The following is a 22,562-nucleotide window of genomic DNA, read 5'->3' on the forward strand; positions in this document are numbered from 1 at the left end:
AGATATCCAGATTCAGGAAGCACAGAGGGTCCCAAACAGACCTACCTCAAGACATATTATAATCAAGGTGGCAAAAATTAAAGAGAGGATGCTAAAGGCAGCAAGAGAAAAAGAGTTAATTACAAGGCAACTCCAATAAGGCTATTAGCTGATTTCTCTACAGAAATGTTGCAGGCCAGAAGGGAGTGGCAAAATACATTCAGAGGCTTGAAAGGGAAAAATCTGAACCTAGAATACTCTACCCAGCAAGATTATAATTTAGACTAGAAGGAGAGATAAAGAATTTCTCAGACAAGCAAAAACTAAAAGAATACAGCAATACTAAAGCTATCCTACTTTCTCAGACAAGCAAAAACTAAAAGAATACAGCAATACTAAACCTATCCTAAAAGAAATATTGAAAGATCTTCTCTAAATAGAAAGGAAGCAAGAAGATACAGGAAAGGGGAAATCACAATTGGAAAGTAAATCACTTAAATAAGTCAGTATACAGATCAAAAAGAAAAAAAAAAGTATTTGTGAAAGTGATGATAAACACAAGGAACAGCAAAAGGATAAACGTGAAGATGTAAAAGAGGACATCAAAATCATAAAATGTGGGGAGGAGAGTAATAAAATGTAGATTCTTCTTTTTTTTTTTAATAATGTGTTTGAGCCTATATGACTATCAGTCTAAAGCAAGCAGATATAGAAAGGGGTTAACATACTTGAGAAACAGGGTAACCACAAATCAAAAACATACAATAGATTAACAAAAATCAAAAAGAAGAGGGCACAATCATAAAATAAAAGGAAATCATCAAGCCACAAAAAGAAAAAGAAAGAAACAAAGAAGAAACAATCAACTGGAAAACAAGGTTTAAAATGACAATGAATACATATTAATCAAAAATTGCCTTCAATGTCAAAGGACTAATTGCTCCAATCAAAAGACATAGAGTGGCAGACTGGTTAAAAAATGAGAGCCTATCATGTGCTGCCTATAAGAGACCCACTTTAGGGCGAAGGACACACATAGACTGAAAGTGAGGGGGTGGAAAAAGATATTTCATGCAAAAGGAAATGACAAGAAAGCGGGGGTTGCAATACTTATATCAGACAAAATAGACTTTAAAACAAAGGCCATAAAGAAATATAAAGAAGGAAACTATATACTGATGAAAGGATCAATACAAGAGGAGGATTTTACACTTGTCAACATATATGCACCTAATATAGGAGAACCCAAATACATAAAACAAATACTAACAGACATAAAGGGAGAAATTGATGGGAATACAATAATAGTAGGAGACTTTAACACCCAACTCACATCAATAGATCTTCCAGACGGAAGATCAATAGCAACAGAGATCCTAAATGATACAATAGAACTGTTAGACTTAATTGATATTGTCAGGACATTACATCCAAAAAAACCCAGAATACACATTTTTTTCCAGTGTACATGGAACATTCTCTAGGACTGACCACATACTAGGGCACAAAACAAACTTCAACAAATTTAAGAGTATAGAAATTATTTCAAGCATCTTTTCTGACCACCACAGCATGAAACTAGAATCAACCACAGGAAAAGAAATGAGAAAAAAACAATTACATGGAGATTAAACAAATGTTACAACTCACTATGGAGAACAGTATGGAGGTTTCTCAAAAAATTAAAAATAAAGCTGCCATGTGACCCAGCAATCCCACTCCTGGGCATATATCCAGAGAAAAGCATAATTCAAAAAGATACATGCACCCCAATGTTCATTGCAGCACTGTTTACAATAGCCAGGACATGGAAGCAACCAAAATGTCTCTGCAGAGGAATGGATAAAGAAGATGTGGTACATATATACAATGGAATATTGCTCAGCCATAAAAAGGAACGAAATAGTGCCATTTGCAGTGATGTGGATGGACCTAGAGATTGTCATACAGAGTGAAGTAAGTCAGAAAGTGCAAAACAAATATCATATAATATTGCTTATATGTGGAATATAGAAAAATGGTACAGATAAACTTATTTGCAAAGCAGAAATAGAGTCACAGATGTAGAGGACAAACTTATGGCTACCAAGGGGGGAAAGGGGGATGGGATGAATTGGGAGATTGGGATTGACATATATACACTACTATGTATAAAATAGATAAGTAATTAGAACCTACTGTATAGCACAGGGAACTCCACTCAGTGCTGTGTGGTGACCTAAATGGGAAGGAAATATAAAAAATAGTGGCTATATGTATACGTATAACTGATTAACTTTGCTGCACAGCAGAAACTAGTAAAACATTGTAAAGCATCTATACTCCAGTAAAAATTAATAAGAAAAATAAAAAAATAAAAAAAAGACATGAGACATAATATATACATCAAATGATCTATATGGAGGGGAATTGAACTTCTAGCTTGCTGCCGCTCCACATGAATGCCACTTGTGTATAGGGCATTCATGGGCACAGGTGTCCACTGGCAAAATGAGTCCCAACCTGCTCCCCAACAGGAAGCATGTAATCTGAAAAAAAAAAGGTGGAACAAAAGGAAATGACCTGAGAAAGAAGTGGTAGATAGAGTAGAAACTGGGAGACACTAAGTTAACCACAACTGCACAAAGTAGGCATTCAATAGCTGCTTGATGAGTTGATTATTTGCTGAAAGCTTCATTTTATTTTCAGGAACATTTACTCCCATTTAGTTGGTTTAAATGAGTCTTAATGTAACTGACATTAAGCTGTTGAACCAGCTAGCGGAAACAAACTCCTGCCTGTGTGCTCTGATGGATGAGATGAAAAAACAGCATTCCTAATTAACATTTCAAATCCCTGAGTGAAATATTCAACAAACTGTAATAAAAACCATTAAAAGAGTTCAAATTTCTACAAGCAAATTACCTCTTCTCTTGACCCCCTCTTTTAAATCAGGAGATAATAACTTTCTGTTTTTAAAGTTATTTTTTCTTGCATTTCTCACTCTGTAACCCAATATCCAATACTTGCTTTTCTGATACAAATATTGTACAGCTCATATTGATTTTACACCAGGAAAGGCATAGATAATATTTACCAATTTGGCAAAACAAACAAACAACTGAAAACATCAGTGGAGGTAAAATGGATAGTATAACACACTCATCATGTGTCTCCTTTATTTGGAGCCTAGGAATGGGCATATACTTTAGGTTTTCTTGTAATGTTTTGTGCGTGAGGGTACTAATCATCAACTATCCACCTACTTCCATTTTTCAAATTAGGCTTGTTAATGGTTTGGTGATATATATATGTTATTTACAATGCATTTCCATATTTTGAAGAAGTGACTTGTGTCTCTTTGGAATTTGAAGTACTGATTTGAAACAAAGATTTAACTCTCTCTCTCTCAAAAAAAATGCTACTAAAAAACCAATAGGTCAACGAGGAAATCAAAAAGGAAATTAAAAGATACCTTGAGACAAATGACAATGCGAACACAACCATACAAAATCTATGGGATGCAGCAAAAGCAGTTCTTAGAGGGAAGTTCATAGCGATACAGGCCTTCCTCAGAAAACAAGAAAAATCTCAAATAAGCAAGCTAACCTACCACCTAGAAGAATTAGAAAAAGAAGAATAAACAAAACCTAAAGTCAGCAGGAGGAAGGAAAAAATAAAGATTAGAGAGGAAATAAATAAAATAGAGATTAAAAAACCAATAAAACAAAATCAGTAAAACCAAGAGCTGCTTCTTTGAAAGGGTAAACAAAATTGACACCCTTTGGCCAGGCTCACCAAGAAGAAAAGAGAGAGAACACAAACAAAATAAGAAATGAAAAAGACATACAAACTGATACTGCAGAAATACAAAAAACAATGAGAGTATTATGAACAATTATATGCCAACAAACTCGACAACCTAGAAGAAATGGACAACTTTCTAGAAACATACAGCCCACCAAAATTGAATCAAGAAGAAATAAGATAATTTGAATAGACCAATCACTAGAAGTGAAATAGAATCTGTAAATAGATTGTATGTTTCTAGGAATTTATACATTTCTTCCAGGTTGTCCATTTTATTGGTGTAAAGTTGTTCATAGTAATCTCTTATGATCCTTTGTATTTCTGTGGTGTCATTTGTAACTTTTCTCATTTCTGATTTTACTGATTAGGGCCCTCTCTCTTTTTTTATTGATGAGTCTAACTAAAGGTTTATCAATTTTATTTATCTTTTCAGAGAACCAGGTCTTAGTTTCATTGATCTGTTCTATATTATTTTAGTCTCTATTTCATTTATTTCTGCCCTGATTTTAATGATTTTTTTCCTTCTAGTAAATTTGGGTTTTGTTTGTTCTTAGTTTTCTAATTCTTTTAGGTGTAAGGTTTGGTTCTTTATTTGAGATATTTCTTCTTTCTTGAGGTAGGTTTATATCACTATAAACTTCCCTCTTAGAACTGCTTTGGCTATATTCCATAGATTTTGGATTGCCGTGTTTTTATTTTCATTTGTCTCTAAGTAATTTTTGATTTCTCCTTTGTGTTTTCAGTGATTCATTGGTTGTTTAGTAGCATATTGTTTTTCCTCCACGTTTGTGTTTCTTATAGTTTTTTCCTTGTAATTGATGTCTAGTTTCATAGTGTTATAGTCAGAAAGATGCTTGATATGATTTCAGTGTTCCTAAATTTACTGAGGCTTGTTTTGTGGCTGAGCACATGATCTATCCTGAAGAAAGTTCCATGAGCACTTGAAAAGAATGTGTTTTCTGTTGCTTTTGGATGGAATGTTTTATATTTATCTGTTAAGTCCACTTGGTTTAATGTGTCATTTAAGGCCAGAGTTTCCTTACTGATTTCTGTCTGGATGATTTGTCCACTGATGTAAGTGGGGTGTTAAAGCTTCCTACTATTACTGTGTTAATTTGAATTTCTTCCTTCATGTTTGTTAATATTTGCTTTATGTATTTGGGTGCATATATATTTACAATTGTTATGTCTTCTTGTTGGATTGATCCCTTGATCATTATGTAATGTCCTTCTTTATCTCTTGTTACAGTCTTTGTGTTGATATCAATATTTCATCTGATATAAATATTGCTACCCCAGTTTTCTTTTTGTTTCAATTTACATGAAATACTCTTTTCTATCCCCTTACTTTCAGTCTGTATTTGTCTTTAGATCTGGAATGAATCTCCTATAGGCATCATAGATATGGGTTTTGTTTTTGTTTCCATTCAGCCACTCTTTGTCTTTTAATTGGAGCATTTAGTCTTTTGACATTTAAAGCAATAACTGATAGGTATGTACTTACTGCCATTTTGTTCATTGTTTTCTGGTTGTTTTTGCAATTTTTTGTTCCTTTCTTTTGCTCTCTTGTGAGATTTCATGACTATCTTTAGTAACACTAAAGATTTGGATTCCTTTCTCTTTTTGGTGTGTATCTATTATAGTTTTCTGGTTTCTGGTTACCATGAGTTAGATATATACTTGTGTTTATATTTGTATTTAGTTGATGATTTCTTAAGTTTGAATGCATTCTAACAACCCTGCATTTTTACTTCTCCCCCCTCACTCCCATTTAGTGTTTTTGGTCTCATATTTTACATCTTTTTGTTTTGTGTATTCCTTACCTTCTTATAGTGGATATAGATTATTTTACTACTTTTATGTTTTAACCTTCCTCTAGTGTTATAAGTAGTTGATCTCCTACCTTTACTGCATGTTTGCTTTACAATGAGAGTTTTCCTTTCATAATTTTCATATCTACTTTTGGTCTTTTGTTTTCCACTTAGAGAAGTCCCTTTAACATTTCTTGTAAAGCTGGTTTAGTGTTGTGAACTCTTTTAGCTTTGTGAAAAGTAAAATTCTTTTTTTAAAAAATATCTTTATTGGAGTATAATTGCTTTACAATGTTGTGTTAGTTTCTGCTGTACAACAAAGTGAATCAGCTATATGTATACATATATCCCCGTATTCCCTCCCTCTTGAACCTCCATCCCACCCTCCGTATCCCATCCCTCTAGGTCATCACAAAGCATCGAGCTGATCTCCCTGTGCTATGCAGCAGCTTCCCACTAGCCATCCATTTTACATTTGGTAGTGTATATATGTCAGTGCTACTCTCTCACTTTGTCCCAGCTTCCCCTCCCCCCGCCGTGTCCTCAGGTCCATTCTCTATGTCTGCATCTTTATTCCTGCACTGCCACTAGGTTCATCAGTACCATTTTTTAAGATTCCATATATGTGCGTTGTCATACGGTATTTGTTTTTCTCTTTCTGACTTGCTTCACTCTGTATGACAGACTCTAGGTCCATTCACCTCACTACAAATAACTCAATTTTGTTCCTTTTTATGACTAATATGCCATTGTACATATGTGCCACATCTTCTTTATCCATTCATCTGTCAGTGGACATTTAGGTTGCTGCCATGTCCTGGCTATTGTTAATAGCACTGCAGTGAACATTGTGGTACATATATCTTTTTGAATTATGGTTTTCTCAGGGTATATGCCCAGTAGTGGGATTGCTGGGTCATATGGTAGTTCTATTTTTAACTTTTTAAGGAACCTCCATACTGTTCTCCATACCAGCTGTATCAATTTACATTCCCACCAACAGTGGAGGAGGGTTCCCTTTTCTTCACACCCTCTCCAGCATTTATTGTTTGTAGATTTTTTGATGATGGCCATTCTCACTGGTGTGAGGTGATACCTTATTGTGGTTTTGACTTGCATTTCTCTAATGATAAGTGATATTGAGGATCTTTTCATGTGTTTTTTGGAAATCTGTATGTCTTCTTTGGAGAAATGTCTATTTAGGTCTTCTGCCCATTTTTGGATTGGGTTGTCTATTTTTTTGATATTGAGCTACATGAGCTGCTTGTATATTTTGGAGATTAATCCTTTGTCAGTTGCTTCTTTTGCAAATATTTTCTTCCATTCTGAGGGTTGTCTTTTCATCTTGTTTATGGTTTCCTTTGCTGTGCTCTAGGAGGTGGGTCAAAAAGGCTCTTGCTGTGATTTATGTCATAGAGTGTTCTGCCTATGTTTTTCTCTAAGAGTTTTATAGTGTCTGGCCTTACATTTAGGTTTTTAATCCATTTTGAGTTTATTTTTGTATATAGTGTTAGGAAATGTTCTAATTTCATTCTTTTACATGTAGCTGTCCAGTTTTCCCAGCACCACTTACTGAAGAGGCTGTCTTTTCTCCATTGTATATTCTTGCCTCTTTTGTCAAAGATAAGGTGACCATATGTGCGTGGGTTTATCTCTGGGCCTTCTATCCTGTTCCATTGATCTATATTTCTGTTTTTGTTCCAGTACCATATTGTCTTGATTTCTGTAGCTTTGTAGTATAGTCTGAAGTCAGGGAGCCTGATTCCTCCAGCTCCATTTTTCTTTCTCAAGATTGCTTTGGCTATTCATGGTCTTTTGTATTTCCTTACAAATTGTAAAATTTTTTGTTCTAATTCTGTGAAAAATGCCACTGCCAATTTGATAGGGATTACATTGAATCTGTAGATTGCTTTGGGTAGTATAGTCATTTTCACAATATTGATTCTTCCAATCCAAGAACATGATATATTTCTCCATCTGTTTGTGTCTCTCCATCTTTTATTTCTTTCATCAGTGTCTTATAGTTTTCTGCATACAGGTCTTTTGCCTCCTTAGGTAGGTTTATTCCTAGGTATTTTATTCTTTTTAATGCAGTGGTGAATGGGATTATTTCCTTGATTTCTCTTTTATTTTTAGTGTACAGAATGCAAGAGATTTCTGTGTATGAATTTTGTGTCCTGCAACTTTACCAAATTCATTGATGAGCTCTAGTAGTTTTCAGGTGGCATCTTTAGGATTTTCTATATATAGTATCATGTCATCTGCAGTGACAGTTTTACTTCTTCTTTTCCAATTTGAATTCCTTTTATTTCTTTTTCTTCTCTGAGTGCCATGGCTAGGACTTCCAAAACTATGTTGAATAATAGTGGCAAGAGTGGACATCTCTGTCTCGTTCCTGATCTTAGAGGAAATGCTTTCAGTTTTCAACTTTATTTTCATATTGAGTCTTCCTCTGGCAAGAGCAGTTTTTGCCTGTTTCTCAGCCTACATGGTTTTGTGTGCTTACTCTTCCTCTTTAATTGTATGACTTTGTTTTGATTCTATCATGGCTTGTACACAGTGGGTACTAGGTAAATATTTGATAACTTTTTTTTGTCTTCATAGAGTATGAGTAGCACATTACTTGTTTTTTGATTACCTGGTTAAAGCTCAGGTGGACCATGCCTAATTTTGTTTTCATGAATCTCCTGATTTTTACCACCTGGACATTCAGACTTCTCAGCAACTGGGAGTTTTTCTGAAGCTGGTGCTGGCTGTTGCTAGGTTTGAAATTGCTGCTTCATCTATCATTACTCTCACAAAGATGCGTAGACATATCCGTATGGATTAATTTTCATGATATTTCTGATTGGTCTATTCCATATTTTACAATTGCTTATTCACCATCAGTAACAGAAACTCTGTAACTCCGTATTGCTTGTAGTGTTTACTCAATTTCTATGTTCTTTGGCTTTGGAACTTCATTTTATTAATGACAGTAGTATCATATTTTCCTTTCTCCCTTCTTTCCATGGGCTATGTTAAGTGCTCTGTGTTATGCATAGATGAGTTTTACTAAAATTTTAAAGAACTGAAGAAGTTTCAATACTTAAACATTAAAACATAGATAAATTTAGCCAAGAGGAACAGAGCAGGGCTAGTTCTGGCAACCTCTCCTAAAATAATGGAGCTCAGGTTCTATTTGCTGTCCTGTAAAGTAATGCTTCTCAGACTTCAAATGTGAATTTTAATCACTTGGGGAACCTGTTAAAATGTAGATTCTAATTTGGTAAGTCTGGGTGGAGCCCGAGATTCTACATTTCTAATTGCTCCCAGATGCTAATGCTGCTGGATCTGTGAACCACACTATGAATAGCAAGGCCTTAAAGCAGAAGTATGATCTTCCTAGATACCCACTGAGCTATTAAAGCAAGTTTTGCCTTCCATTTACATTTTTATGGGAATTAATTGTATGAAATATCTTAGAGGCAGCTGATTATTTATATTAAATATAAATATAAAATATAAATGACAGTAAGATCCATTTACACTTTTTAGCTTCATTAAGGATGGATTAAGAAACATTTAAATTAGTATTAGGGGTTTAGTTTAGCTGTTAAACATTTTTCTGACATTACTAAGCATTTTATTGTTACATGTACTCTACAAATTACTGTAATATCTGTGTAAATTAGATTACTGTTTTTTTTCACATATAAAGAAATTGAGATTCAGGGAAGTTGAACTTAAGGCTTCTTAGTAAATTGTAAAGCTGAGATGAATGTAAGTCTGACCTTGAAGCTCATTTGTTTGGCACTGTAGTAAGCTGCCTTCCTAAGATTGTTTTCCTGGGAAATGCGCTTTATATAAATGTTTAAACATGTCTTACGGACCCCTCTAAAGGAGTTTATATGTTTATCTCTTTGGGAAAATTAAGATAGTTTAGCTTTGTGAGTCTTTACAAAGTTCTATGAAGCTCACAGAGGTGATGAAAGAGGTATGTGAAAATGCACACACACACATTTACCTTAAATGAAATAATCTTGTAAGGAGATATTTTCTAATCTCTAAATCAAGGACCTGAAATAGATGATCTCTAAGATTCCTTCAAGCCCAGATATCATATGATATGTGTGACATTTTTGTTTTTTAAAATGTATTGTAAGATAGATGGGGGACTATAAAACATTTCCACCAGCAGATGGCACTCCAACATTTCTACAGCAGGCAAGCCTTAGCTATTCTCAAAGTAGAAACTACACAATACTAGGAACAGGTAAAGAGGAAAGAGGAAAAAAAAAACCCCCAAAACCCCAACTCATTAAAGTATGATATATTTCAGTTATTATTATGATGGAAAATTACATATACATTAAGTAATAGACCCCTATATAAACACAAATTAATGTTAAGTCATAACCTCTTATAGTACTCCACGGCACTTTTCACCAAACGCTATAGGACTTACCAAATGGATTTTTGTTAACTTGTTCATTTTCCCAACTGGCCTGTGAGGTTTCCAAGGGCAGAGATATTCTTTGGATCCCAAGGTGGGGAGGCCGACAATACTACCTAGCCTATAGTCAGCACTCAGTAAATATTTCTCCCTTTCACTCTCCAGAAAATAGGTTAAGAATGGCCTTGAATGCAGGAGAAGGTTTGTGAACATTGGTCCATGCAAAGCCTTTTGTTTTATTTTCCTCTTTCAGTGATTACCTTATAGGCATCAACTCTAATGTGTTTGATGTATGTCCTTTGATATTTTTGTATGCTTGTAAAATATATTGTTTCATGTGTGTGTGTTTAATTTGCACTAATGTTATAATGCTATAACTATCCTTCTGGGATTTTTTTTTGTTTGTTTCTCATGTATCATTCTGTTTAAAGCCCATCCATTTTGTTGTATGTACATTTAGTTTGTCGCTTCTAACTGCTGCCTTCCTCATTTTACCTGTCCATTTCCCTTGTGCTGGACATCTAGGTGCCTGAAATTCCTTAATATTAAAATCAGTGCTTTACTGACCATTCTCATTCAAGTCCTTTTATGAGCCTTTTATGAGTTGTTTGGGAATTTATGCCCAGAGTGGGATTGCCAGGTTGTAGGGAATACACATATGTAATTTCACTAAATATTGCCATATCACTCTCCAGAATGGCTCAACCAGTTTATACTCCCATCAGCTTGCAAGAAGTTTCCCATCTCCCCACATCCACAATTAGTTATCCAATATTCACATTTTGCCAATCAGATGCTGTAAAGTGAAAAAATTTCTTTAATGAAGGAATAATCAGTTGAGAATCCACTAAAGCTACTAGGATATATGGTATTTACTTGCATAATTTTCCCCCTTTGAGGATGGACCCTCCATATCTGAACTTGCATTGTCTAAACTAGGAACAGAATAGATTCAAAAAAGTTTTTTTGAATTATTCCTTAGTATTTGAACTCTTGCTCCTCATTATCTGAAACCTAGAAATCAAATAGATTCAAATAATGTGGTATGCCTTATCAACTAAATTTACTCCCCGAAACTAGAAACCAAATAAAGTTGTATAACAAGGTATCCAGAATATGCTGAGGCCCCACTCCAAATCAATTACCAGAATATCTGGGGGTAGGCCCAGGCATGAGTATTTTTAAAAAGCTCCTCAGGTGATTTTAATGTGCGGCTGAGGCTGAGAATCACTGACCTAAACCCTCAAATTGATTTTATATCTTTCTGAAAGGGAAAAACATTTTTAAGTTTTTAAACATAGTATTATGATGGCTAGGCTTAAGAAGGTCAAAAGAGAAAGTTAAAATTTAAGTGTCTGATGAAAATGAAACATACTTTCTAAACATCACGTGATGTCAATGTCTCTAGGTGACCAAAAGGAGTAGAAGAATTGGGAAATTTGTTGACTGTTTAGGTGGGTAAGGTTTAGCATAACTGGCATTCAATGAGGAAGGACTTGGATCTGCTTATGTGGGGACAAAACTACTCCAAAGAATTAGGGATCTAGATGTTAGTTCAGGCAGAGGCAAAATACTCAGCTGAGTAAGTATGTATAGATAGAGTGTATCAGCTGATTTTGATTATTGAGGAGTGAACTGAACCTGTGGTAGGCTTTCTATTGTCATTATTTGTTTAACTCCCATTATTATGAGCTAAGCACATTAGGGTATTTAAAAAGGTCAAAGTGTGCCGTTAGCCTAGGGACAAAAGAAAATATAATCATAGCTATTTACTTATGTGACACAGTTGTGTTCCAGGCAAATGTTTTATTACAGGCTCAACTTCTCAATGTTGAGACTAAAATAGGAGGTATATTGAGATAAATATATATGATTTATGTATTTCACTTCCTTAGAAATTATCTTTAGCATTAATTCTTAGGACTGTCTCACTAAGAAAGTGGTATAGTGGAAACTATATTTCTCAGCCATAAAAAGAAACGAAATTGAGTTACTTGTAGTGAGGTGGATGGACCTAGAGACTGTCATACAGAGTGAAGTAAGTCAGAAAGAGAAAAACAAATACAGTATGCTAACACATATATATGGAATCTAAAAAAAAAAAGGAAAAAGGTTCTGAAGAACCTGGGGCAGGACAGGAATAAAGATGCAGATGTAGAGAATGGACTTGAGGACACGGGGAGGGGGAAGGGTAAGCTGGGACAAAGTCAGAGAGTGGCATGGACATATATACACTACCAAATGTAAAATAGATAGCTAGTGGGAAGCAGCCACATAGCACAGGGAGATCAGCTTGGTGCTTTGTGTCCACCTAGAGGGGTAGGATAGGGAGGGTGGGAGGGAGAAGCAAGTGGCAGGAGATATGGGGTTATATGTATATGTATAGCTGATTCACTTTGTTATACAGCAGAAACTAACACACCATTGTAAAGCAATTATACTCCAATAAAGATGTTTAAAAAACCCTTATAGTTATTTGAAGGTATGTATAAACAACTTATAATTAATGAAGCTATAAAACATTTGAAAGGCAATTTGAATTTTTGTCCTGGGACATTATCTGTGAAAGTTCTCAGGTATTTTCAATAACAGACGTACCAAAAGTGTAGTTTTCAGTTAGTAGAGCTGGCTTAGTCTCAGGTTCTTCAAGAAATGGCATTTTGAGTTTTTTGACTCTCAGTTTCCTTACCTGAATTATGAGGATACAGCTTGTCCTTCTATGCTATGAGCATAAAATGGGATAGTATGTAAATAAGTTATTATACTATTTTGAAACCTTAGATTTCAGGTGTAGGTGTATAAATTTCTTCCTACCTTATCCATGAAAATTATATTTATTTCCACGGTGAAACCCAATTAGTGACATTGATAGTTGAGTAGTAATTGTGTGTCAGGAATTAATACCTCATTTAATTCTCACAGCACATATGGAGGGAAGTGTATTTATGCATATTTTATAGATGGGGAAATTGGGGCTCAGCAAGAATAAATGACTTATTCACCAAAGGTTCACATGAGCAGACAGTAAGTTGTGAACTGGGTTTTAATCAAAGTTGTTTGGACTCCAGAGCTGGTACAATTTCCAGTATCACATGATGCTTTTCAGGACTTAGCTGAATGTACAAAAGGCAGACAGGACATCTCTTCAGTGAGTGTGACTAAGGACATGAATAATTTTAATGTATTTTTCTGTTACTTAGTTTTTTACCTATAGCAGTTTCTCAAATATCTGTCATCCCTACCTCCAAAAATGTTAAGGGATTTCAAACTGAAATCATTAATGAGTCAACTACATCTATTATGGTTATGATCTTCCCCACATAAGTTTACTGCTTGATGGTAACAGTGGGAACAAAAATCATCCAGCTCGAGTTTCTTATATAATAAGGTAGAACAATCATAGAGTTATAAATCCTCTTCCCCTTCAACTTTCCATATGGAGAAAGTGTTGCTATCCCTTGTTCCTCTAAGCAGGACAGAGAACACAGTCTTTCTCATTTCCCAGTACTGTCCTTTTTCCACTCCTGTCTCCCCTCTCCCAGTGGAAAATTGAAGGAGGCACATAAAACCTACTTAACTTTTCTTCCTTTGTCATATGCTAAACACAGGCAGAAGAGCCTGCAGGGTTAAAATATGTGGTACATACTCATTTTATTACTGCATTTATTGACATATTAGGTAGAGTTGACCTTTTGTTTCAAGTTTATCACTAAGTTATTTATATATAGCTTAATTCTTGCTCCAGTTGTCAATTAAGGGAATATATCTGTGGCAAGTGTGGGAGAAGGAATAAGAAATAACAAGAAACAAATAGCACAACTGTATAATATTTTAGGATTTATAAAGCACTTTCTCTATGCATAACCGTATTTGATTCTTACTCTAAGATATTAATTTTACAGGGTAGGCAGCTATGACTTAGAACAGTTAAAAAAAATTACCTAAGGTAACAAAGCTAGAATCTGCAAAGATAGGACTTAAACTCAGGTCTTCCAACTCCTATTCCAAGGTTTTCCCATGAAAAGTTGGAACAAGCTGACAAGTTGTTAGAGGGAATGCAGTATTTTAGCCTAACAGTAGAGTGTGGTGGTTAAGACAGACATAATCTTTGGAGTCAGACAGCCCTGGGTTTCAATCCTTGCTGCCACTTATTAGCTGTGTACCATGAGAAAGTTGCTTAACAAGTTTGAGTCTCCATTTTCTTATATGTAAACTAGATGGTAATAATGAATTATATCTACCTCTCAGAGTTATTCAAGAAGATCAGTAAGATAATGGTCCTGAGCACCATGCCTGGACCATAAGATCTCAATAAATAGTAGTCATCATGGACAAATACACAGGCAGCAGTGACACAGTGGACTGGCTGCTATAGCTTCATGCTTCCCAGTCCCAGTTATGGTGGAAGGAATTTTTTTCTAGCTATTAGACATTTAGGTATAGTTCTCTCAGAAGGGGAAAGCGGGCATAGATATAACCATGGCTTTGAATGTTTAATAGAAGGAAAGGGAGTCAATGAGTTTGTGAGAAGCTAAAAATGAGAAAAAAGCATAGGAGAGTGGAAAGAAATTATTGTAGTCAAGATGACCATCATTAAAAAGTATGTACACTGTATGCTACAAAGTAGAATTTGGCCATAAAAACAGGATATATCATTAGTCCCAGCCACCAGTCCTAGTACCCATGTTGGTCACTGGCATATTTCCACTGCTCTGAGATGAAATGGTAAAACATCATAGTGATTTTTCATGAAGCTAAATTTATTCAGTTTACACACTTGCTCTTTATTTTGACATATTTCAGCTTTTTTTTTTTTTTGGATGTTAAAACATTCTTTTCTTTTGGTAAAAAATAGTAATAAGTAGTTGACAGATTTAAGGTCCTTACTAGACAAAATAAAAATTTGGCAAATATTTGTCAGTTCTTCCACACTGATACTTATTTTGAAATCCTATTGTCTAGAAATCACTGGACCAGTTAATCTTCAAGATTTCTTACAAATCTGGGAACTTAGACTCCTAGATATTAAAAGAATTTATCTATAAGGACCATTCAGTAACACCAGGCAGAACATTTCCAAGGAGACTTCAGTGCATCTAGTTCCAAATAATTCACATTTTATACAGAGGCCTGATTCTTGTCCCCTAGGAAATTACAATCTAAGGCAGAACAGAGGTACAGATTGCTGTCACCTGGCACACAGAAGATAGGATAGAAACATCAATCTAATATACACAATAATAAGCTACTAACAGAATATAATTTAGGGTTAGATGAGAGGAAGACAAAAATCATGATATGGGGAGGGAGGTCCTATTTATAAAGAGTAGCCCAGTGGAGAACTATACCCAAACCAGACTAAAGGACAAAACAATCAGGTCATCTCAGAGTCAACCAGGGCTATCTGGAACTCCTTAAATGTTACTGAATCACTCTATTTGCCTCGATGTCCCGAGGCTGGACATGCCTCTAGAATTTCAGTGGCCAGACTAGAGAGATGGTTTTCATCAGGAATTAGGAAAAAAGCACTGTTTTATTGGGTTTGATTTTTATACTACATACAGGTTGTGGTGAAGACGTTAAATACTGGTTAAAGTAACTTAACTAGGCCACCAAAAAATTACTGAATGGTTAAGTTAGTAGCAAAAACTGTGGATAAAATTCATAATTAAGCAGATTCTCATTATACCCAAGTTCATTCTTAGTCACAAGAGTAGGTATTTTTGAAAGGCACATTAATTATAGACATCTAGTGGGTGAGTGATGTCTTTATTTCATTCAGGTGGTCTTCCTCTGGTCGCAATTAATGTGGCTTCTAAAAATACATTCAGTTGTAATCCAGAGGGTGTTTAGGCCCTTGGAAAATCTGGCTCCTTGTTAAAACTTTGTAATTAGTTTTAATTTTGAATATAAGCAATGAACTAATGGCTTCTGAATTTGCAAGATAAGTATTTCCTTAAAGGAGATAACCAGGAAAATGCTAATAACTGGGAAAACAACTTACTGAACAAACCTAACAGTTTACTGTGACAAATAAAAGTATGTATTTATTGTCACATTCTTCTTGAGAGCAGTATATGATTTTAGTGTGTTGAGCATGATTTGATTTACCATTAATTTAGCTCACTGGCATTTATTGAATGCCTACTAAGTGCCTGGTTCTGGCGATACAAAGATAAATAAAAACCTTTGTTCACCAGGCTGTCACCATCTCTAGGCGGTGCTCAGTGCACATTTAAAAAATACAATAATTTCTATTGAAACTCACACCATACCACACACCCCTACACAGAAACGCACACTATTTTAGAGGATCTAGGTATGTTAGAAATTTTCAGAAATTGAAGGAAGCAGGCCTTAGGGCCAGAGCCCACATCTAATTCTTCAGTATATTAACATCTTGGTTTTAAAAATCATTAAATAATATGCTTTGGGTTTTCTTTCTCCTTTGGCCTCATTTTATGGAGACCTTCTAGAAGGTCTTCATGGTGCTTCCCAGTCTAACCCAACCTAAGCTCTGTATTTCCTGGTTGCTTAGTTTGGTAGAAGCTCCTCCAGGAACTTCAGTTGAAAGTCATCTACTCCAGTCCTTTTCAGATTCCTTAATCCTATCTGAGAGGAGGGAAGGAGAGGCAGGTTGCCATTTCAGTGTTTTTCTGTGGCTGTGATACTGCCCTTGGCTCAGGAACCCTTGGGGGAAACCTTGGCTCTGCATTTTAAGAGTTTTGCCTGTTTGATATCAGGAGGCCCTGGGAGGCTCCTGCGTACCCACACTGCGTAAAGTAGTTCTCTTCATCTGCCAAGTAGAAGCCCCATTTTGTTCCAGAAATAAGCTGAAAGTGGAGCCTGACGGTGTGACTGCAGCAAACCAGGCCTGGCCTCTTTCCCACGCTTTAATTGGGGACCCAGGGCTCGATCTGAGAGGTGCTGTGGGTCGGGGATCCATGAGCTAGGGCGGGTGGTACATCGCGCGGCTCCTGGCTGTTCTCCAGCATCCAGGAGCTACGTGCGGGTCAGATTCTGGCTTCGGCTCCGGGCCGAGTTTGAAAACCCGGTCACTCTGTTCTTCTCCAGCACCAGAAAGGCGCAGTTCCCCCCGGGAGGGATAAGCCCAGGGTGACCTAGAGGAGGGTCTGGAGGGGTAGCTCTGCTGTTGCAGTGGAGTAGAGTGGGCAAGCAGTGGCTCGGATGGGCGCAGCGCCGCCCAGACTAGCCAAGCACAGACAGGGTTGCTTTGACTTGGCCTAAGTCAGCGTGTATAGAACCCCCAAGACACTTTCGCCTCAGCTGCAGGCAGAACGGAGCCACGCGCAGCCTGGGCCCTTTGCCCCTACGGGCGGATAAACCCTTTGACCTGGTCACTCTGTGTATTCCTTCTGGGACCTATCAGGTCAGAGGCGGCTTCTGTGTTGCTGCCCAGCGTGTCGCAGATGTCCATACTTGTGTCCATGGAGTCTCCGTCTGCCCTCGGTGCTTTGGCAGGAATCACAGTCGCCACCGCAGGACCCCTCTGCAACTTAACCAGCCTTGCTCTCGCTGCTTCAACGCAAAGGGAAGGGCCTGGAGCGGACGACATTCCTTGACGCTGTCAGGACAAACAGGCGCGCGACTGGTGCAGACCCTACTCCAGCACGCCCAGGACTGGCGCAGAGGCTTTTGCGTCGGGGTCGCAGCTAGAACTGCTCTCCCCAGAGCCTTGCCGGGAGGGAAGTAAAAACAAGACGTCCCGCCCGGTACCCCATATGTTACAACTGTACAGTTTCGATCCCTCCCTCCGCTTCCCGACCCTAGAGGGTTAAATCAGGAGGGTACAACGCCACCCCTTCCTCCTACTCCCCCTTCCCCCGCCCCGCCTCACCTTACCTTTAAAAAGTTAAAAAATGTCTGCAGTTGAAATCTCTTAAAGGGGCGGTGCTGGTGAACGAGTACTCTTGGCACGAGTCTCTGAGAAGGCTGGCTAGGGGCGTGAGTTCGCTCCACCAGCACCAAAACACTGAAGAAAAAAAAAAAAAAAAAAAAGAGCGAGAGAGAGGGGGGAAAAAGGAAGGGAAAAAAAGGGGGGAAAAAGGCAGACAGACATACACTTTAGATAAGGACAATTAGTCACCAGTGAGGCCCTGTAGGAAGAGAGGTTTAAATCAGAGGGATTTAATGAGGGTGCTCTGTGCCTTTCCTGAAGCCATGCCCTCCAGCAACTCCCGCCCCCCTGCGTGCCTAGCCCCGGTGGCTCTCTTCTTGGCTCTGTTGCTCCATCTCTCCCTTTCCTCCCAAGCTGGAGACAGGAGACCCTTGCCTGTAGACAGAGCTCCAGGTTTGAAGGAAAAGACCCTGATTCTACTTGATGTGAGCACCAAGAACCCAGTCAGGACAGTCAATGAGAACTTCCTCTCTCTGCAGCTGGATCCGTCCATCATTCATGATGGCTGGCTCGATTTCTTAAGGTAAGGCAGGGGCTTCAATGGATCATTTTTTAAAACAGTAGCAACCCCCACCCCTTACTATCCCCCCATTCCAAAGGGGGAAGAAGAAGAAAATAAGCCAAGCAGATCTCTCAAAGAGAAGAAAGGTTTTCCTCCTCCTGGAATATTTGCTGTGAGGCTGTAACTGGTGATTGAGAAAAGCAGTGTTTTCTATTAAGATGCACATGTTTGCAATGCAGAAGGCATTTCAGAAACTTACCAGTTATGACTGAAAAAATGTTGTGCTTACATATATCCACAATTAGCCTCCCCGTCTACTTCCGAAAAGAAACAAGAGGTTCAGGGCAGTTACAAAAGCGAAGAAAAAGGTCTCGAACAACAAAGACCCGAGAGGGATGGGGGTGTGTGTGTGTGTGTGTGAGAGAGTGCCTGTCTGCGTGTGTCTGTGAGTGTTTAAGCGGGGATCGCACGAAAGTGGAATTTTCCACGGAAGATCGTTTCGTCAGTTCTCTCCCACTCCCAGACAGAAAATGAATCTAAGCAGAGGCTGGAGTGGTGAGCAAGTTGGTTTGGATTTTTAATTTTATATCCTCCTCTGTCCTTTCCAGACTTTAGGACTTTTTAAGATACTTTTTATAGACCGAATGGTCCCCCCAGTCCCTTCTCCTTAAATCTCCTGCGATAACTGCATAGTTTAGTTTTTCTTTAAAGAAAAAAGAAAAAAAGTCCTCGCTCCGGTCATAGCGTATATAAGAAGAGCGGAAAGTGTCCTAGAAATACTCCTGGGATGTTTCGGAGATCTGAATCCAGCACTGGTGGATTAGGAAGCCGGGAGTTTTGTGATCATGGACCCTGCATTACTCTAGGGCTTGGACTCTAATTGGGCTCACTCTCTCCCCAGTTGTTACTGTTCAGCAGTAAGGCAACCACGATCCCTTCCCAACAGGGACAGAGTTGCAGTGTAAAAAAAAAAAAAAAAAAAAGGCTACAATGTCGAATCCAAGTGTTGAGCTTAAAAAAATTCCCTCCAAATTAGAGCCTCAGCTGTGGGCTCCCTCGAAGAGCTCCGAGCGCTCTCAGTCTCACTTTTCTGTCCTGAGGCCGCGTCCGCGGCGCCTTTCCTGAATATCTTTCACTCTGCGAAATTCGAGTTTGCTTCTCGCGTGCGCCCGCCCCTCAGCTCTCCAGGTCTCCCCTGGCCTCAGCCAGGTCAGAGGACGCGGCAGGTAGCGGGAGGCGCTGTGTGGGGCGCTTCTTCCACGTGGAGCGAGCGTTGCGGGAGGACTGAGTGGTTGCTGTGGCCGCCGCCGAGGCCGTTTCGGTTCCTGCCCGCGCCTCCGCTGGGAGGGCGGGAACAGCTCTGCGCGGCCGGATTCCTCCTCGGAAGCTCTTCCGTGCAGCAGCGCGCGTCTGTGAGCTCGTCCGGGAGGTGGGGGGCGACTACACGCCCCACTTGCATCGCGCTTCTCTAGCTACGCGGACTCCTTCGGGGTTCTTCTGCTTCTCACCTTAAAAAGAACAACAACAAACTTTCATGTTCTCGCAGAATGCTTGTCGCAGAAAAGATTGTGGAAGGCGGCTTTTCGGGGAAGAAGCCTTGGCGGGGCGCATTTGCATTGGCTGTGCAGGCTTCCGGCTGGAAGGTTGTTGGAAACGCCGTTTCTGCGGGGCCGGACTCGCGCGGATGTCTCCTCGCCCGCTGTGGGCCCACACGACGCCCGATTGCGCCTGCTGGGTAACGCAGTGCCGGAGTCCTCGGCCAAGCGATCCTTCCGGCTACTGGACTTCTCCGGGCGGCCACGACTTTTGTTAGAAACTCTAAAATTGGAGTCTCTGTTTTTTTCTTTGTTTTCTCCTATCCACCGCCTTTAAGATACTCTTTAGTACCATTTGGATTGGATATTCAGAACCTGAAGCAGCAAAGCGTTAAAAATAACGTAGAGACCCGGAACTTAATAGCTGATGCCCTTAGCATCTGATTGCTCCTTCTCTACCCTTTCCCGAATTAGCAGAGTTTGGCTTTTGAAAAACCTATTTATGGAAATCCTGAACCTAAATAGGTGTAAATGGTATTCTGATGCCCCTCGAGTCTCCTACTACGCGCAGGTTCCACATTTCGGCAAACTTCATTTTCCTCAGAGCTTCTAAATGGCCCCAAGTGGGAAGGAGAAAAGATGGAGCCCAACCCGGGGGGTGGAGAGGAGAACGTTACCTTTCCTGAGATCGGGCTGAATTATTTCAGGGGCCAAAGAGGCATTGCTTTTACTGTGCAAGGCGGGGCTGGGGAGTGTTCTCAGAAAGGCAAGGATTTACCCCGGGCATTTCTCTTGCTCAGGGATTTGGGAGATGCATACAGTTGTTATAAGGTAGTGGAAAAGGAAAGTCAGCTTTGGCATTAAAAAAAATCAACTTGACCTCAGGTGCCTGCTCTGAGAGAAAGAAGGTGCGTTTCACCTTCTCCATGGAGGTTGCGATGCCCCTGGGGCAGAGGAGGCATATCCCGTCTTTCAGCCCAGAAGTTTGGCAAAAATCGGAGCCCGGGGTCCGTGCCTTGCGCGTCTCCTCCAGGAGAGCTTTTCGGACAGGGGCAGAAGCCCCGCAACTGCGCCTTAGTCCCGTGTTGTCAGCAGAAGGGTACCCCCCACCTTATGCACACACTGTTAACAAACACAAACAATCTAACTCTTTGTAAATACTACCTTTGGTGAGCATCGTCGGGGTGCCTGAGGGAGGGGCCACGACCAGCTGGGCGCCGGAGGCGTAGCTACCGGAGCCCCACGGCCCAAGACTGGGCGGGCTGGGGCGCCAGGCACAACTCCACAGAGAGTGGGAAGAGGGCCTTGTTGGTGCCCCGCGCCCTCTCGCTTGTCCCCCGGATCCTTTCCATTCTCCTTCTCTATCCCTGCAGCTCCAAGCGTCTGGTGACCCTGGCCCGGGGACTTTCGCCCGCCTTTCTGCGCTTCGGGGGCAAAAGGACCGACTTCCTGCAGTTCCAGAATCTGAGGAACCCGGCAAAAAGCCGTGGGGGTCCCGGCCCGGATTACTATCTCAAAAACTATGAGGATGGTGAGAAACTTGCTCCTCACTCTTGTGGGGTGGGGGAAGTTTGGGGAGTGGGAGCGAGCAATCGATAGGTGTGCGTGTGGGGTGCAGATTTGGCGGAGCGCCAGGTTGAAGCTCACCTGAAAAACTGGTAGCTGTAGGCGAGGGGAAACTGGAGTGCGGGATTCCTGACGTGATTACACGGAGGGGGCTCATCAGGTTGTCCTTGTCCAGGCTGCCGGCCTTTCTTGGGCGGCTGGGTCTCAGAGGCCAAGAACTAGTAGCCAAAACTTATGACTGGCTAGTCCTATAGGGAGAAGGTGCAGTGGGTTTCTTGAGAAAATCCAGTCAAGCTCATAAAGGGGCAGGGTCACGTTTCCTTTCTAAAATTAAAGGAAGTGCCTTTTTGTTTTTCTTATTCTTTGCTTTCCTGAGATGAGGCTACGGAGGGCTTCAGCCTTTTTTGAATCCCACTCTAAAGTTTTCTGGAATAATCCTTTTTAGATTGGTCCATTGTTGGGAAGGTTTGAAACTTTTCACAGTGGGTTCTTCTTTAGACTGCCTAATCTCATAGTCGCACTTTTTTTTTTCTCAGTTTCAAAATGGGATTATAAATGCCAGCCTTTCCTGCCAGGATCAGATGAGTTAAGTGTTGGAAGGGCTTTTGAAAATGCCAGATCCTATTCCAGTGTGAGAGGCCAATCTTTTTACATTTGAACAGTCTCATTTTTACTAGGGAAAAATGAAAGTGGTATTTAAGAAAATTGTTTAGAGGGTTTGGTGTTAATAACTATGCACTTTCTGTGTGGGTAGAGGAACAGAGTTTCTTTAAAATGGGCAAGATGGCAATTGATGGGTCTTCACCCACTGAGGTTGTTTAGATTGGGTAGAAGAGGCATTAGTGTCCATTCCTGGAGAGCTATCTCTGCCCTGTTGTCCCTTCTCATAAATGAGCTACAGTTTTATTTTTAAAGGGCTCAGGGACATGTTCTCAGAGCTTCCTGGATTTTGTTACATCTTGTCCTTATAAATCAGCAAAACGAGGAAAAGTCCTTGTATTTTCTGGGGCTTTCAATGAACGGGAAT

The 22,562-nt window shown here is 39.5% G+C and overlaps 1 protein-coding gene across 3 annotated transcripts in view; it reads left to right on the forward strand.

Annotated features, from left to right (window-relative positions):
• The first annotated feature begins 18,165 nt into the window (after positions 1-18,165).
• Positions 18,166-22,562, forward strand: part of HPSE2 (heparanase 2 (inactive)) — a 617,346-nt gene continuing 612,949 nt past the window's right edge. For all 3 annotated transcript variants that reach the window (XM_007187387.3, XM_007187388.3, XM_007187389.3), the window contains exons 1-2: positions 18,166-18,455; positions 21,343-21,500. In XM_007187387.3, coding sequence (XP_007187449.1) covers positions 18,166-18,455; positions 21,343-21,500 — 448 coding nt within the window. The remainder of the gene's footprint in view (positions 18,456-21,342; positions 21,501-22,562) is intronic.

Source organism: Balaenoptera acutorostrata, chromosome 16 (assembly GCF_949987535.1).
Source record: "Balaenoptera acutorostrata chromosome 16, mBalAcu1.1, whole genome shotgun sequence".
In the NCBI taxonomy this organism is placed as follows: domain Eukaryota; kingdom Metazoa; phylum Chordata; class Mammalia; order Artiodactyla; family Balaenopteridae; genus Balaenoptera; species Balaenoptera acutorostrata.